At 41.1% G+C, this 14,332-nt stretch overlaps 1 protein-coding gene across 4 annotated transcripts in view; it reads right to left on the bottom strand.

The window, feature by feature from the left end:
- Positions 1-9,931, bottom strand: part of LOC108718922 (histone acetyltransferase KAT2B) — a 54,984-nt gene extending 45,053 nt beyond the window's left edge. For 3 of the 4 annotated variants that reach the window (XM_041566000.1, XM_041566001.1, XM_041566002.1), the window contains exon 1: positions 9,408-9,930. In XM_041566000.1, the coding sequence (XP_041421934.1) occupies positions 9,408-9,665 (258 nt within the window). In that variant the 5' untranslated portion in view covers positions 9,666-9,930. Of the gene's footprint in view, positions 1-9,407 lie in introns of all 4 variants that reach the window. The other variant, XM_041566003.1, reaches the window with a different exon arrangement.
- Positions 9,932-14,332: the final 4,401 nt, after the last annotated feature.

Here is a 14,332-nt window from a genome sequence, read left to right as displayed (position 1 = left end):
TCCAGAATGCATTGGACCTGGTGTTTTCCAGATTTCCGTAATTTGGATCTTCACAACTTCTGTCCCTAAATAAACCCAATAGGCTGGGTTTGCTTCCAATGAGGATTCATTATATCTTAGTTTGGATCAAGTACATGGTTCTGTTTCATTTAGGGATGCACCGAATCCAGGATTGGGCCGAATCCTTCTGCCTGGCCGAGCCAAATCCGAATTTGCATATGCAAATTAGGGGCAGGGAGGGAAATTGAGTGCTTTTTTGTCTCAAAACAAGGCATTTAAAAATGTTTTCCCCTTCCCACCCCCAATTTGCATATGCAAATGTATCTGGGAAGGTTGATGTTTCTGATGTATATGTGCTGAGAAACCCTTTCTAAAACGAGTGGGTGCTGTAGTAAAGTAAATCTTGTTCTAAATTATATTTAATATCATAGTACATTTATATTGACATAACATAGTACAGTTATGGGATCCGTTATACATATCCGTTATCCAGAAACCATCCCATACCTATGGTATGTTATGTCAATATAAATGTACTATGATATTAAATATAATTTAAAAAAAGATTTACTTTACTACAGTACCCACTCGTATTCTTTCTATTCAGGGCCTCTCCTACTCATTTGTCTTTCATTAAAACTACTGCTTGATTGCTAGGGTAATCCGGACCCTAGAAACCAGACAGCTAATGAAATTCCAAACTGCAGAGCTGCTGAACACAAAACGATAAAATTGAAAAATCACAAATAATAAAAATTGTTGCCAGAAATTGAATTAATTATACAGTACTACATTATACTAAGGGGGTTATTTATCAAAGGTGAATTTTAGAGTTATGTGAGCTTTTTTAATCCTCAAATTTATTCACAACTCTAATCATTTCTAATTTAATAAAAAACTCAAGTTGATCAAGTTTTCGAACGAAACCCACTGAAAAAAACTCATGAAGGCTTCAACGTCTACAAATGGTTCAAGGGACCTCTGTTCTTGACTTTTAGTTGGTGTATTTTCTTATTCCAGCAATTTTCAGGGTCAGGGTGTAATGCATTCTAGTTTTTTGACCAAAAGATACTTGGAAAAACTTGAATTTCTTAATAAACTCTTAATAAATTTGCCCCCAAAAGTTAACTTAGAAGAGAAGTAAAGATCCAATCCATTGATGCCAAATGTTAAGGCACCCCCCCCCATGGATTGTAATGACTTACCCGACACCCCGGGTATGTGCTCCTGTTAGCAGAACACTGCACCATCCTGGGGTACTTGCAAGTGATGCTCTTCTTTCCTTTTTCTTTCTTCAAAATTCAGCAGCCGGCGCATGCACAGTAGAGAGAAAAAGCATGTTTTTTTGTTAAAGTCTGACTTTTAACTCTACAGCGCTTGTGCACCCATGGGACGAAAGAGGTTCGCTCGCTCGCAAGTACCCCAGGCCAGTGCAGTTTTCTGCTCACAGGAGCAATGGGTATGAGGTAAGTCATTAAGCAATCTGGTAACTAGGGCCCAAATTACCCTAGCAACCATGCATTGATTGGAGACTGAAATATGAATAGGAAAAAGTCTAAATACTAGGATCAGTAATAAAAAGTAACGATAACAATACATTTGTAGCTTTACAGAGCATTTGTTTTTTTATAAGGGGACAGCGATGCTCATTTGAAATCTGCAAAGAAACAGAAGAAAAAGACACATACCTATAAACTATATAACATAAATAAGGAAAACCAATTAAAAAGTTGCTTAGAACTGGTCGTTTTCTAACATAATAAAAGTTACTTTAAAGGTGAACCACCCCTTTAAATATTATTATCCTTTATTTATACAGCATCAGTGTCGGACTGGGACACCAGAGGCCCACCAAAAAACAGTAGACCAGGGGCCCACTCTCAGGACTATTATTCTTCCTCTCCTCACTCAACCTCTATTCTCTGAGTCTCATTTCTATATATACTATAATCTATTATTTCATCTATTTAGCCTCTTTGTTCTCATAGAAATATGGAATGGCCATGAAATAGAAAATACTTTGGTTTGTGCTACTGCCACAAAAAAGTATCTATGGTACCACTCAACATAAATATTAAATAAATAAAGATACAAAAATGTATGATAGAAAAAATGATAAGAGGGAAAACACTCACAGTTCACCTCAGTCCCAAGGTGCAGAAACCAAAAACATTGTATCCAAAAGATGTGAGGGTCTCCAAAAATAAAGAAACAAATGTAAAAAGTAGAGAATTTATTAGGACATGAAGACCTAACGCGTTTCGTGCCTATAGGGGCACTTACTCAGCCTATGAGTAAGTGCCCCTATAGGCACGAAACGCGTTAGGTCTTCATGTCCTAATAAATTCTCTACTTTTTACATTTGTTTCTTTATTTTTGGAGACCCTCAAATCTTTTGGATACAATGCTTATGGCCATGAAATAGGCCAAATGTTTAGCAGAATGAGGGGCCACTGACGCCTGGGCCCACCGGGAGTTTTCCTGGTATCCCTGTGGGCCAGTCCGACACTGTACAGCATCATTATATTCCACAAAAATATACAGAGTTTATACATCATTCACATCAGCCCCTGCTGCATAGAAGCTGACAATTGTAATATGCTCCTGAACGTGTCTATTTAGAGTGTTGGAGGAAACTAATACAAGCACAAGTAAAACATACAAAGTCCTTGCCAGCAATGCCCCAGCTGGAATCAAACCTAAGACCCAGCATTGCAGTTGTTCTGAACACAGTCCAGAACAAAAAGAAAATTGGTTGAATTTTGAGTTGAGTAAAGAATATCTGTGATTTCAGCTTTTGTGTAGAATATTGTAATATAACACAGTTGGTCTTAGTCCTGCACTATTCATTGGATAATCACACAGACTGCAAGGATTGTAAGGGCTTTAATCTTTTCACTGTTTTCACATTATTGTAGGCCCTGTTATACACATGCTATCACACATGCTGCCAAGCGATTACAATTATTACTTTAGATGGTATCATTGCAAAGAGCAGCTGCGCCTCACACAGCTTTCTTATTGTATAATGAAGTGCTATAATGAGAATGTGTTAGGGTATAATCAGCTGTTGCTGATACAGTAGAATAAAACTGATGTTGCCAGAATTCATTCTCTTAGCAAGCTCCAGAGCATTTCACAAAAAGGCAATTTTTGCAAGAATAATGCTTATTTTGACTCTTTAAGTATTTTTTAAAAAAAAATCCTTTCTATGGATATTGCAGGAATGGAAAGCTGAGAAGAGGATACAGGTTTGGGACCTGTTATCCAGACAGCTTGGGACTGGACTTTTTCAAGATAACTGATCCTTCCATCATTTACATCTTTATACCTTAGGTCTACCAGGAAATATTACCACCCTTAGGACTCATACTTACCAAGGCCAAAATCCCAGACACATCCAACCTGCTCAACAGATAAAAGGCAAAGAGGAGGAGCAACCCGCTACCACTTAGTATAACAAATTCAAAAGGAATCCAGGATGCAGGTATTTTCCTGTACGAGGAAATATACCAGAAGGGGATTTCCCAAACCAGAAGGCAAGTTAACCCTATGGATCCCTGTACTATAAAACATTGTCTCCTATATATTCTGTTTTGGTACAGATCATATTACAACTTTACGGCACTCCGATTTCAATTTACAGCATAAATCAGTCTTATATGAAAATATCTACTGTAGTATAACTGTGTCCTTCAATATAAAGTTACCAACCGATTTAAGGCTGTGGTGGTCTGTAAAGAATTCAACTGTATTCAATTTTATATACAGTAACATTTTCCATGAAACAAATTGTATCCCCATACATTAAACAACTAATGAAATTGTGGGTGAATACTTGCAAATTAATATTTTACTATACTACAAGTACAGTGAGGTTCATAAGTGGAGGTAAAGTGAAAAGTTCTCGTGTGTGTTCTTCATATGTTAGTTAGTTATGTTAGCTTATATGTTAGTTAGGGTTATATGTTCATATGTTAGTAAGTTAGGGTTGGTCTGTATGTTCATATAATTTGCATACTAATATTATTGCACTTTTCCGCCCATGAGTGTGTGTGTGTGTGTGTTGTTTTCTATACATAATGACAGAGCTGCAGTTTCTGCAGACTTCCTTTATAAAGGATATTGCCCAATAAGTTCCTAATTTGGCTACATTGTGTACTCAAATGCAATGACAGTAGGGAGACTCATTGACCACAAAAGTGCTCAGTCCTTCATTTTTCTCAATTCATTGTACCGCCCTCGGGAGTAGAAACAATCTGCAAAGAGCTTATTACTTTGTATTATTTTGTGACTAAGGAACATTTTCAATGCCAACTTCAAGGGCAATGGCTAATTAAAAAAAAAACAAAAAAACATTTGGCCAGTATTAAGTGCTGTTTAACAACTACTTTTATACAACCAGCCCCAGCAACAAAATGTTCCATTAAACAGATATTTACACTATTTTAAAAATCATTGCCTACTTTTATCTGGGCTGCCATGCCAAATGGGAAGCAAAAATCAATAAATACATCTAAAAGATACAGATGGAATATGTTATTGCTGTGATGTGTAATTATGGATCCAACACTTGAGCAGCCCCGAGAGGTTTAAGCAGCACTGGGAGCTGCTATAGAGAACAACAAAGCAGTCCATAAAAGTAACGGATAGATCAATATGATCTTGGTGCTGTAGTTTTCCTTTATAACCCAGAGAAAAACTGACATTAAAGCATTGCTAGTGGACTGTATCTGATGTTATCTATGTGCCAACCTGAGCCAGCTCATGCACGGAGTTGCTGGTTGCTAGAGCCTAATTACCCCTAGCAACCAGGTAGTAGTTGGGAAGTCAGAATGGAAGATGATTAGTAATGGGCTTGAATATATGCAAAATAATAAAAATATACAAAATATTAACAATAAAATGAAAGCCTCAAAGTCAGATAACATTTTCAGTAGTGGGCCAGAATAGGACGGCTAATAACTTGAAAACCATACAAAAATACAACTAAAAGTGTATTTAAAGGAGAAACAATCCCTTAATAAAAAAAACCCTACCCCACAAAGACCCCCTCCCTTCTCCCCCCAACCTAGCTTCCCGCCCCCCCTCGGGAAAATGCCCCTAACTCTTTACTTACCCATCCGTGCAGATTCTGTCCAGTGGAGATCATGGCAGCCATCTTCTTCTCTTAGGTAATCTTCGGAATGAGACTGGAGAAGCACTGCATGCGCAGTTGGAGCAATTTTCTGCTTCGCGACAACTGTGCATGCGCCGAAACTCACAAAATTGGCGAATCGCCGGTCTCATTCAGAAGATTACCGAATCAGCTGAAGATGGCGCCCGTAAACTCTGCTGGACAGAATCTGCACAAGGGGTAAGTAAAGAGGTAGGGGCAATTGCTTGGGGGCGTAATAAAGGAAGAACTGGCACTCAGAGCTCGATGCATGCGGGCAAAGCCTGCGTGTGTATTACAATGTAACGTTTCGGGGGCGGGCCCCTTGGTCTGACGAGCTCTGAGTGCCAGTTCTTCCTTTATTACGCTTACTACAATTGGGGTTGCCGATCCCTTCTGACTGTGCACCGGGCCAACTTATGCTGGAGAGGCCAGGGTGTGCTGGTGGGTTCTGGAATTTCAATTGCTTGGGGGGGCAGCTAGGCTGGGGGGAGGGGGGGTCTATGTAGGGTAGGGTTTTTTTTATTAAGGGTTTGTTTCTCCTTTAAAGGGGAGCTATCGTGAAAATCTGACACAGATCTCAGCATGAAAAGTGATTGGTTGTGGGGAGTGAGATACTGAAGACTAACTTGATTATTTCTTAAACAGTATTGATTATATTTAGAAAGTGCCTTATTTCAGTGAGATGAAGCTTATATAAAATTTTCATTTTTGCCATAGATCTCCTTTAAAGATGAATTTCCCCTTTAAACTACATCATGTGCATTTCTTGCTAGGGATGCACCGAATCCACTAATTTGGATTTGGGCGAACCCCCGAATCCTTTGCAAAAGGATTCCTAATTTGCATATGCAACTTAGGGGTGGGAAGGGGAAAACAATTTTTTTGTGACAAAAGGTCATGCGATTTCCCTCCCCAAATTAGGATTTGGATTTGGATCAGCCAGGCCGAGGGATTCAGCCGAATTAGAATCCTACTGAAAAAGGCCGAATGCTGGCCAAATCCTGAACCGAATCTTGGATTCGGTGCTTGCCTATTTCTTGCATGTGATGAGAACCAGTGGAGAAGTCCAGACTGGGAAGGGGGGGGGGTGTAGGGTGGCAAGTGGGCGGGCAGGGTGCTAAACCAAACAGCATTGCCTAGGGTGGCAGTACAACTTGGCCTGGCTCTGGCACAACTACTTATGGCAAATATTTTGTTTGCAACCTAAGCAGTAACAAGAACTAATTTAGGGTTAGTATTTGTGTTTTTATAAGGGGTTTTATCGACTGGTGGATCGACTAGCAAATAATTTTTTTAAATTATTTCCTTTTTTTCTGTAATCATAAAACAGGACCTTGTACTTGTTCCAAACTAACGTAAATAATGCTTATTAGAAGCAAAACCAGCATATTGATTTATTTGTTTATTTAATGTTTAAATGATTTTCTAGTAGACTTACTGTATCAAGATTTACGGAAAGATCCTTTATCCAGAAAACCCCATGGCCAGAGCATTCTGGATAACAATTCCCCTACCTGTATTCATATTTAGGCCTTTTTTACAGGGATTTTTCTTAAGGATCACAGGGTAAAAACAAAGGGCAGAGAATTTAAGGTTTCCCTATATAGTTTTTATGAATTGTAGGCTTAGAATTAAGGAGGGTTTTAGAATGCTGAGACAGCTGAGGAATCATAAGGTCAGAACCAATAACAAAGATGCAAAAGGAAAATATCACAACTGGGTTGGGACCAAACATTGGGTCTCTCCATGACCCCTTTAATCCAGCGAAATTTCTTTTTTGCAATAGACCACGTAATTAAAAGGAGATCGATCATTGGGTTCTGACAAGTATAATAATCACAATGGCACCTTGGTCCTTGTGCAGGATTATTAACACTACCTAGCAGGATGCTGCTGTGCGAGGAGCACGATAACACAAATGTTGTGATGATGAGTCAAGAGTATTCTGCTTTCTGCACAGTATCTCCGCTGTGTCAGCACTATTGTTATTACACTAGTATGTAAAGTGGGAGTGCTGTTATTGCACACAGCAGACAAATTAAGTGATTGTGTCTGTGCAATAAGAATTGCTATTGCTGCTGGTGCTGTACTAATGTTGCAATACTGCTATTTGTTGTTGTTCCCATGAGTATGCAGTGAGAATGCAGCAAGCAGGATTCCCTCCAAATTGGGCTTCTTTTCAGAATGAGTTGGGGGTTTTCACAGAACAGGTATGGGATACGTTATCCTGAAACCCGTTACCAGAAAGCTCCGTATTACGGAAAGGCTGTCTCCCATAGATTCTTTTATAATCAAATATTTTTAAAAAATTTTAAAATTGATTACCTTTTTCTCTGTAATAATAAAACAGTACCTTGTACTTGATCCCAACTAAGATATAATTAATCCTTATTGGAAGCAGAACCAGCCTATTGGCTTTATTTGATGTTTAAATGATGTTTGAAGATCCAAATTACAGAAAGATTCATTATCTGGAAAACCCCAAGCCCCGGCATTCTGTATAACACATACCATACCTGTACAAACCAGTGTTCAGATATAGGATAGTTTTGGGCGGTACTCTAAAAGCCCACCAACTTCATTTTAACCTATAACACCCTAAACACCCCCTACTTTACTTTTCCCAGCGCCACCTGGCCCACCACCCACCTCTCCCTTTTAACCATTGAATCCTCAATTAGAAGTGCATGTTGGGCAATATAGTTATTCTTTAACGGTAGTAATAAATGACTGACAGACTCAGTTCCAACCTGTCAACACAGCAACCTGCTTCCAGCTGTATTTGGTCTGTGATTGCCAATCACTGGTACTACAGGTATGGGACCTGTTATCCAGAATGCTCAGGATCGCTCCGTGGTGCTCACTGGTATAACCCCCGGCCGGTGCAGTTTTCTGCTGATAGGAGCACCAGCCCGGGGTTTCAGCTAAGTCAATACACTCACTTGGGGCACCCCCAAGTGCACCAAGCCTTTCCTTCTCCTTTAACTTACCTTTCTGCATACTTTCAGTCTATTAAAAAAGCACTTAACCATTGGTTGAACCCAATAGGACTGTTGTGTCTTCAACAACGATTAATTATATCTTAGTTGGGATCAAGTACAAGGTATTGTTTTATTATTACAGAGAAGAAGGAAATCCTTTTTTTAAAATCTGAATTATCTGACAAAAATTGAGTGTATGGGAAGATGGCCTACCAGTAATTCTGAGCTTTATGGATAACGGATCCCCTACCTGTACTGTGTAGTGTGATCGGGGGTGGTATGTATTCCTGTGGTTGACTCTTAAACAACTTATGAAAGTTGTAGTTCAGCACTCAACCCTGTGTACATCTAGCCTGGGGGTAAAAGAACGGTAACACCAAAAAATTAAAGTGTTAATAAATTTATAATGTAGTGTTGCCCTGCACTGGTAAAACTGCTGTGTTTGCTTCAGAAACACTACTACTGTTTATATAAACAAGCTGCTGTGTAGCAATGCTGGAAATAATAAAAAAAAAAGCCTATATGACACAGATTAAATAGTGGATAACACCATTATGTTCTACAGAGCTTATCTGTGTAACCTGAGTCTTTTCTCATTTGAATGGCTGCCCCCATTGCTACACAGCAGCTTATTTATATAAACAATAGTAATGTTTCTGAAGCAAACACACCAGTTTTACCAGTGCAGGGCAACACTGCATTATATTTGTATTACTTTATACACTTTCATTTTTTGATGTTACCGTTCCTTTAATGCAATACCTCACATTCATGTGCTGCAGTGATCTTACTGGCATGCCTGAGGTTAATGCAATAGTCTGAATCCATTTCTGCAATGTTACTGGCATGCCTGAGGTTAATGCATTGGATAGTGTGGGCTTTACTGTAAACGAGGGGCAGCAGTTGAAGTGAAACTACAATAACCTGCATGTAGTGGGCAGGACACGAGGGTCACTGGAGTAAGCAATGGGCACAGACTATTCAGGGGTTGGTGATTGCGGGTTGGAGAGGGATAAGGTGGATTTTCACATATTTTCTTTCCATTGATTTCTCTGCACAAATTGGGCTGTTGCTGAGATACTTTTGGCGGCTGGTTTTGTGAGTTTGTGTAGAAGAAGGAATGTGAGCAGCAGCCTGCAGTTCCCTGCTTGTGTCAGTGAGGGTGTCACACAGGCTGCTGCTCACTTGCCAATCAGGGGGAGTGTTATTGTTGCTGTCAGTGTCACACACACACACACACACACACACACACACACACACGGCATTACCTTGCAGGCAGAGTACACTCCGAGTTTCTCCAGTTTCTTGGCCCAGGGAGCTGAGCGCAACTGACCCTTCTTGGCAGCGATCCTGAGCGGCGCCGATCCAACACCTCCTCCCCCGGCAGCTGCTGCTGGGCTCTCGGCTCCCCGGGCTGCTCCTGGGGCGGCTGAAGCCACTACGGCCGGGGATCCCTGAGGTAATGCGCTGCTCCCAGAAGCGGCTACACACACCATCGTCCCTCCGCCCGAAGCTGCCTCAGACATCGCACAAGCCCTTGGACCCTGCCCGGGGAGGAGAAACCCCCTCTACCCTCCTCCGGTCTACAGATCCCTGGCCGAGGTGACGAGATCTACAGCCGCTCCCCCCAGCAGGGAGGCAGCAGCACAGGCACATCTCCTCCTCCTCCTCTCCCACCAGCACTCCCCTCCTCCTCCTCCTCCTCCTCCTCTACAACTACCGCCTCCTCCTCCTCTCACACTCCTCCTCCTTCCCAGACCTTCCTCCTCAGCTGCTCTTTTCTCTGCCGCTGCCGCCCTCCTCCTGGTCCTGTCACCATTGTGCTGTGTGAGGAGAAGAGAAGCCCTCGGGCTCGTCAGTTCTCAAAACAAGCGACATTCGCTCACTAAACCGGCCAAGAGTCGTTTCAGAAGTGCCTTGAAAATAGTCCAATTTGTGCAGCGAAATAAAATGTCAAAGAATAACTTCAAATGTGAAATACACTTATTTACTTATTTATTTAGCTTTGTTCTCATAGAAATAAGGAATGACCATGAAATAGGCCAAATGTTTAGCAGCATGAGGGGCCCCTGACACCTGGGCCCACCAGGACCTTTGCTGTGATCCCTGTGGGCCAGTCGGACATTGCCCGAGTTACACTGAAACAACACTATTCCACATTCACTAGCTGCTTCTACTACTGAATACTGGGCCTGCAATAAACCCCTGATATTCCACATATGGATTCAGAGGATTCTATTAACTCCAGATATGCCAGGAACATCACACTGCAGCTATGGATTCTGCATAATGCACGAACCACAGACATGTCAGGGACATAACACTGCAGAATGGATTCTAATGATTGTACTGACCCTTGACATGCCAGTGACATCACACTGCAGAATTACATTTAACCCCAGCAGGCCCAGACTGGAAATCTGTGGGTTCTGGCAAATGCCAGAGGGGCTGCTATAAGGTACAGGGCCGCCATCAGGGAGGACAAGTGGCCCGGGCATCAAGGGGGGCCCGGCAGTGCTGCAGTTTTGAAATAGCCCCCCCCCTTACCTGTGCCCATTTCGCAAGTCTCGAATGCAGAAGTGCCGAACAGTCGAAAGGACCCGAAGCCACGAAAACAGCCAAAGTACCGAAGCGGCGAAAAGACCCAAAGTCCTGAAGCCACACGTTCAATTCTACTGAACACCAATTTGTGGTTTTTTTTTATATCCCCTGGCCACCAATGTATTATTTTTATATTCTATAGGCCCCTGCCACCCATGTTTTTTTTCAAAAAAAAATTTTGGGGCCCCACTTTTTTTGTCTAACTTATCCCCTTATAAGTTAGAAAAAAAAATTGGGGCCCCATTTTTTTTTTTCTGGCAGCAACTTTTTTTAACGTGTAAGGGGGGCCCTGGCACCAATTTTTTTTTTTAATTTTTTTTTTTGGGGCCCCAATTTTTTTTAACTTGTAAGGGGGCCCCTGCCACCAATGTTTTAAAATGTAAGAATTTTTTTTTAAAAAAAAATTTTTTGGGGGGCTCCAATTTTTTTTGTAAACTTGGCACCAATTTTTTTTAAAACAAAAATTTTATTTTTTTTTTGGGGCCCAATTTTTTTTTAACTTGTAATGGGAGCCTTGGCAACAATGATTTTTTAAAAAAACTTTTATGGGGGGCCCTGGAGCCAATGTTATTTTTTTTTTAACTTATAAGGGGGCCCTGACCATCAATAGGTTTTTATAACTTGTGTGGGAGGGGGTTACTTTTTTAGTGCTGATGTCTGTGTGGTCTTTTAACTGTGATGTGGAGTGGGCGGGATATGTGGTGGGGCTTGGGCACCAGTGTGGGCGGTGCCCCAAAAATGTTGTTGTACGGGGCCCTGTGATTTCTAATGGCGGCCCTGATAAGGTACCATAGAAAATCAGTATTTAGTGGGCTGGTGGGGGCTGTTTGGGCCTCTGTGTAGCTGAAATGCCAGGGCCTAGTTACATTCTCAGTCCAGAACTGAACCCCCCCCCAGACATACCAGTAACATCACACTGCAGAAATGAATTCAGAGTTTTGTACTTATCCAGACATGCCAGTAACACTGCAATACAAAAATGGATTCAGAGCATTAAATTAACCCCAGACACATCAGTAACATCAGACTGCGAAAAATGGATACAGCATATTGCATTAATCCCAAAAAATGCCAGTAAGATCTCTGCAGAAATTGAGTATTGCATTAACCCCGGACATGCCAGTAACATTGCAGTGGAAAAAATGGCTCAGCACAGCTGGGAGTATTATAGTAACCACAGGCATATCAGGAACATAATGCAGCAGAAATGAATTCCGAATATTGTATTGACCCTCGACATGCCAGGAAAATCACACTTCAGAAATAAATTCAGTGTATTGCACTTACCCAGACATGCCAGTAACACTGCATGGATTCAGAGTATTAAATGAACCCCAGACATGCCAATATCATCACACTGCAAAAAGTGGATTCAGCATATTGCAATAACACCAGACATGTCAGTAAGGTCATGGCAAAAATTGATTGAGTATTGCATTAAACTCAGACATGCCAGTAACATTGCAATGCAAAAAAATGGATTCATCATATTGCATTTAACATAGATATATTATGATATATGATTATTGCAAACAATGACTTCAAGGCAGGGCTGCCATTAGAAATCATGGGACCCCATACAATAAATGGGTCCAGGCCCCGCCCACCCCCACATCCAAGTGAAAAGGCCACACAGATATGAGTGTAGGGTTGCCATCCGGCCGGTATTTTACCGGCCTAGCCTGTAAAACACCTGCCAGGGCCGGGCCCGGTATAACAAATTTACCGGCAATGTAGCTGCCGGCAATTTGTAATACCCTGAACAAAAGCCCTTGGCCCTCTGGTGGAAAGTTTGTTTTTCTTCGTCTTTTGCCCCTCTTGCAACGTGGCTCCGCCCCTGTTGCATCACGATCCACAAGCTCCACCCATTTTTATGTCATGGCCCGCCCATTTAGTTACTGCCCCCACCACTGGCCGGTAATTTTTTTTTAAAAAGATGGCAACCCTATATGAGTGCTAAAACAGCAAAAACACTTTCAGCCGTAGAATTATTAAGCCTGCCACCCCATCAACATAGACTTAAGCAGGTACCTATTCTAACCTAAATTGCACTTCGTTTTAGAATTAGTTTGCATTTCTAATGTACAAATAAGAGCAATTTACTTTAATCCCTTAGTCAAAAAAAAAAAATTCACTGGTGGCTAGGGTCCCCTACACATGTGAAAAAAAAACATTGCTGGCCAAGCCCCCCCCCCATTTTGAGGAAAAGTGATTACAAGAATAAAGAAGGTGAATGACAAAAAAAGGAAAATTATTTTGGAGAGTGGGCCTGTGGCCAAAGGTTTTCTGGTGGGCCCCAGGCATCCCAGACCGACACTGAGCAAGTGAATATATGTAGTTGTAGTCGGAGAAAAGTAGCTTGTTTCTCATGAAAGCAGCAATCGAGCGGAGACAGAGTGTGTTGGATGAGCTCCGCCATTTTACTTCCACTGTTTGTCAGATTGGCCAGGACCCCTTCCCTACAAATAAAAAGAAAACATTGGTGGCCGAGCCCCCCCTACAAATGAATAAACTGAGGGAGTTGTTGCTGTTGCTTTTGCTAGCCTGCAATGACACAGTTTGGCAGTCACTGAATATGTTAAACCAGCATGTGAACTGCCATGTTACCTCTTTTTGTAAAGCTCTCTGGACACTTGTTGTACTTAAATAAATATAGATTGATGTGGTGACTAATATCACAGGAACTGGTTTGTGGGTGAAAGAATAGAAGTAGCTATTGCTGATACATAACATGCAGAGATTATTGTGTAACTTTGGATTCTTGAGTTTGCACTGTAATCAGACGTCTTTATGGAGAACATACATCTGATGTTCAGTTGTTCTGAGAAACTGTGCTTTATGCTTCCATTCTTTTGCAGTAACAAAGAATATGGAAGCAGATTTGCAAATATCAGGTGCATGTTCATTGGAGGATTCCTTTGCATTTTAATTGGGCTGCTGGGAAAAGCAATATTACTGCTAGGATACAACTCTGATGTTGCTACAGCACCCAGCATGCTTTAAGACTTGACAATAAGCTAAAGTGTACTGGGATTTGTAGTCCAGTAACAGTTGAGTAAATTGATTGAGCAACAGTACTTAGATCCCCTTTTACTATCCCCATCTTTCTATGTAAGTGCTCTGCAGTAAAAGAAAAAGTAAGACCAAAAAGTGTGAAATTAAAATGTGATGTATTATTGGCCAGCACTGGTAAAACTGGCCGGACCCCCGAATCCTTCATGAAAGATTCAGCCGAATGCCAACCCTTCCCAGCTATAGTCAAGTGATCCCACTGGTGTCTAATAAAAGGGCAGCCAAGTTTGGGAGTTTTACTTTGAAAGCAGCTAGTAAGTTGCAGGTAAAACTTAGTCCCTTTGTAAAATGTATAATGAAGCAATTGAATTCTTAATGAATCAGATGAAAATTAAGCGTAGGACTGGCCAGATATGGGATGACTTTGACGTAGTTGCCCATCTTAAATATATTGCAATATATGGACAAACAATCCCTGTGTTGTTTAAAGGGTAAGGCATTTTTTAGTAGCAGTATGCACAAAATGTCTCTGTCTTAAATATATTGATAATGGGTTGAGTGCAGAGGACCTCTTGTAGTC

The sequence above is a fragment of the Xenopus laevis genome, chromosome 6L, assembly GCF_017654675.1.
Source record: "Xenopus laevis strain J_2021 chromosome 6L, Xenopus_laevis_v10.1, whole genome shotgun sequence".
NCBI lineage: Eukaryota > Metazoa > Chordata > Amphibia > Anura > Pipidae > Xenopus > Xenopus laevis.
Note: the sequence above shows the minus strand (reverse complement) of the source record. Positions and strands in the feature narration are given on the sequence as shown.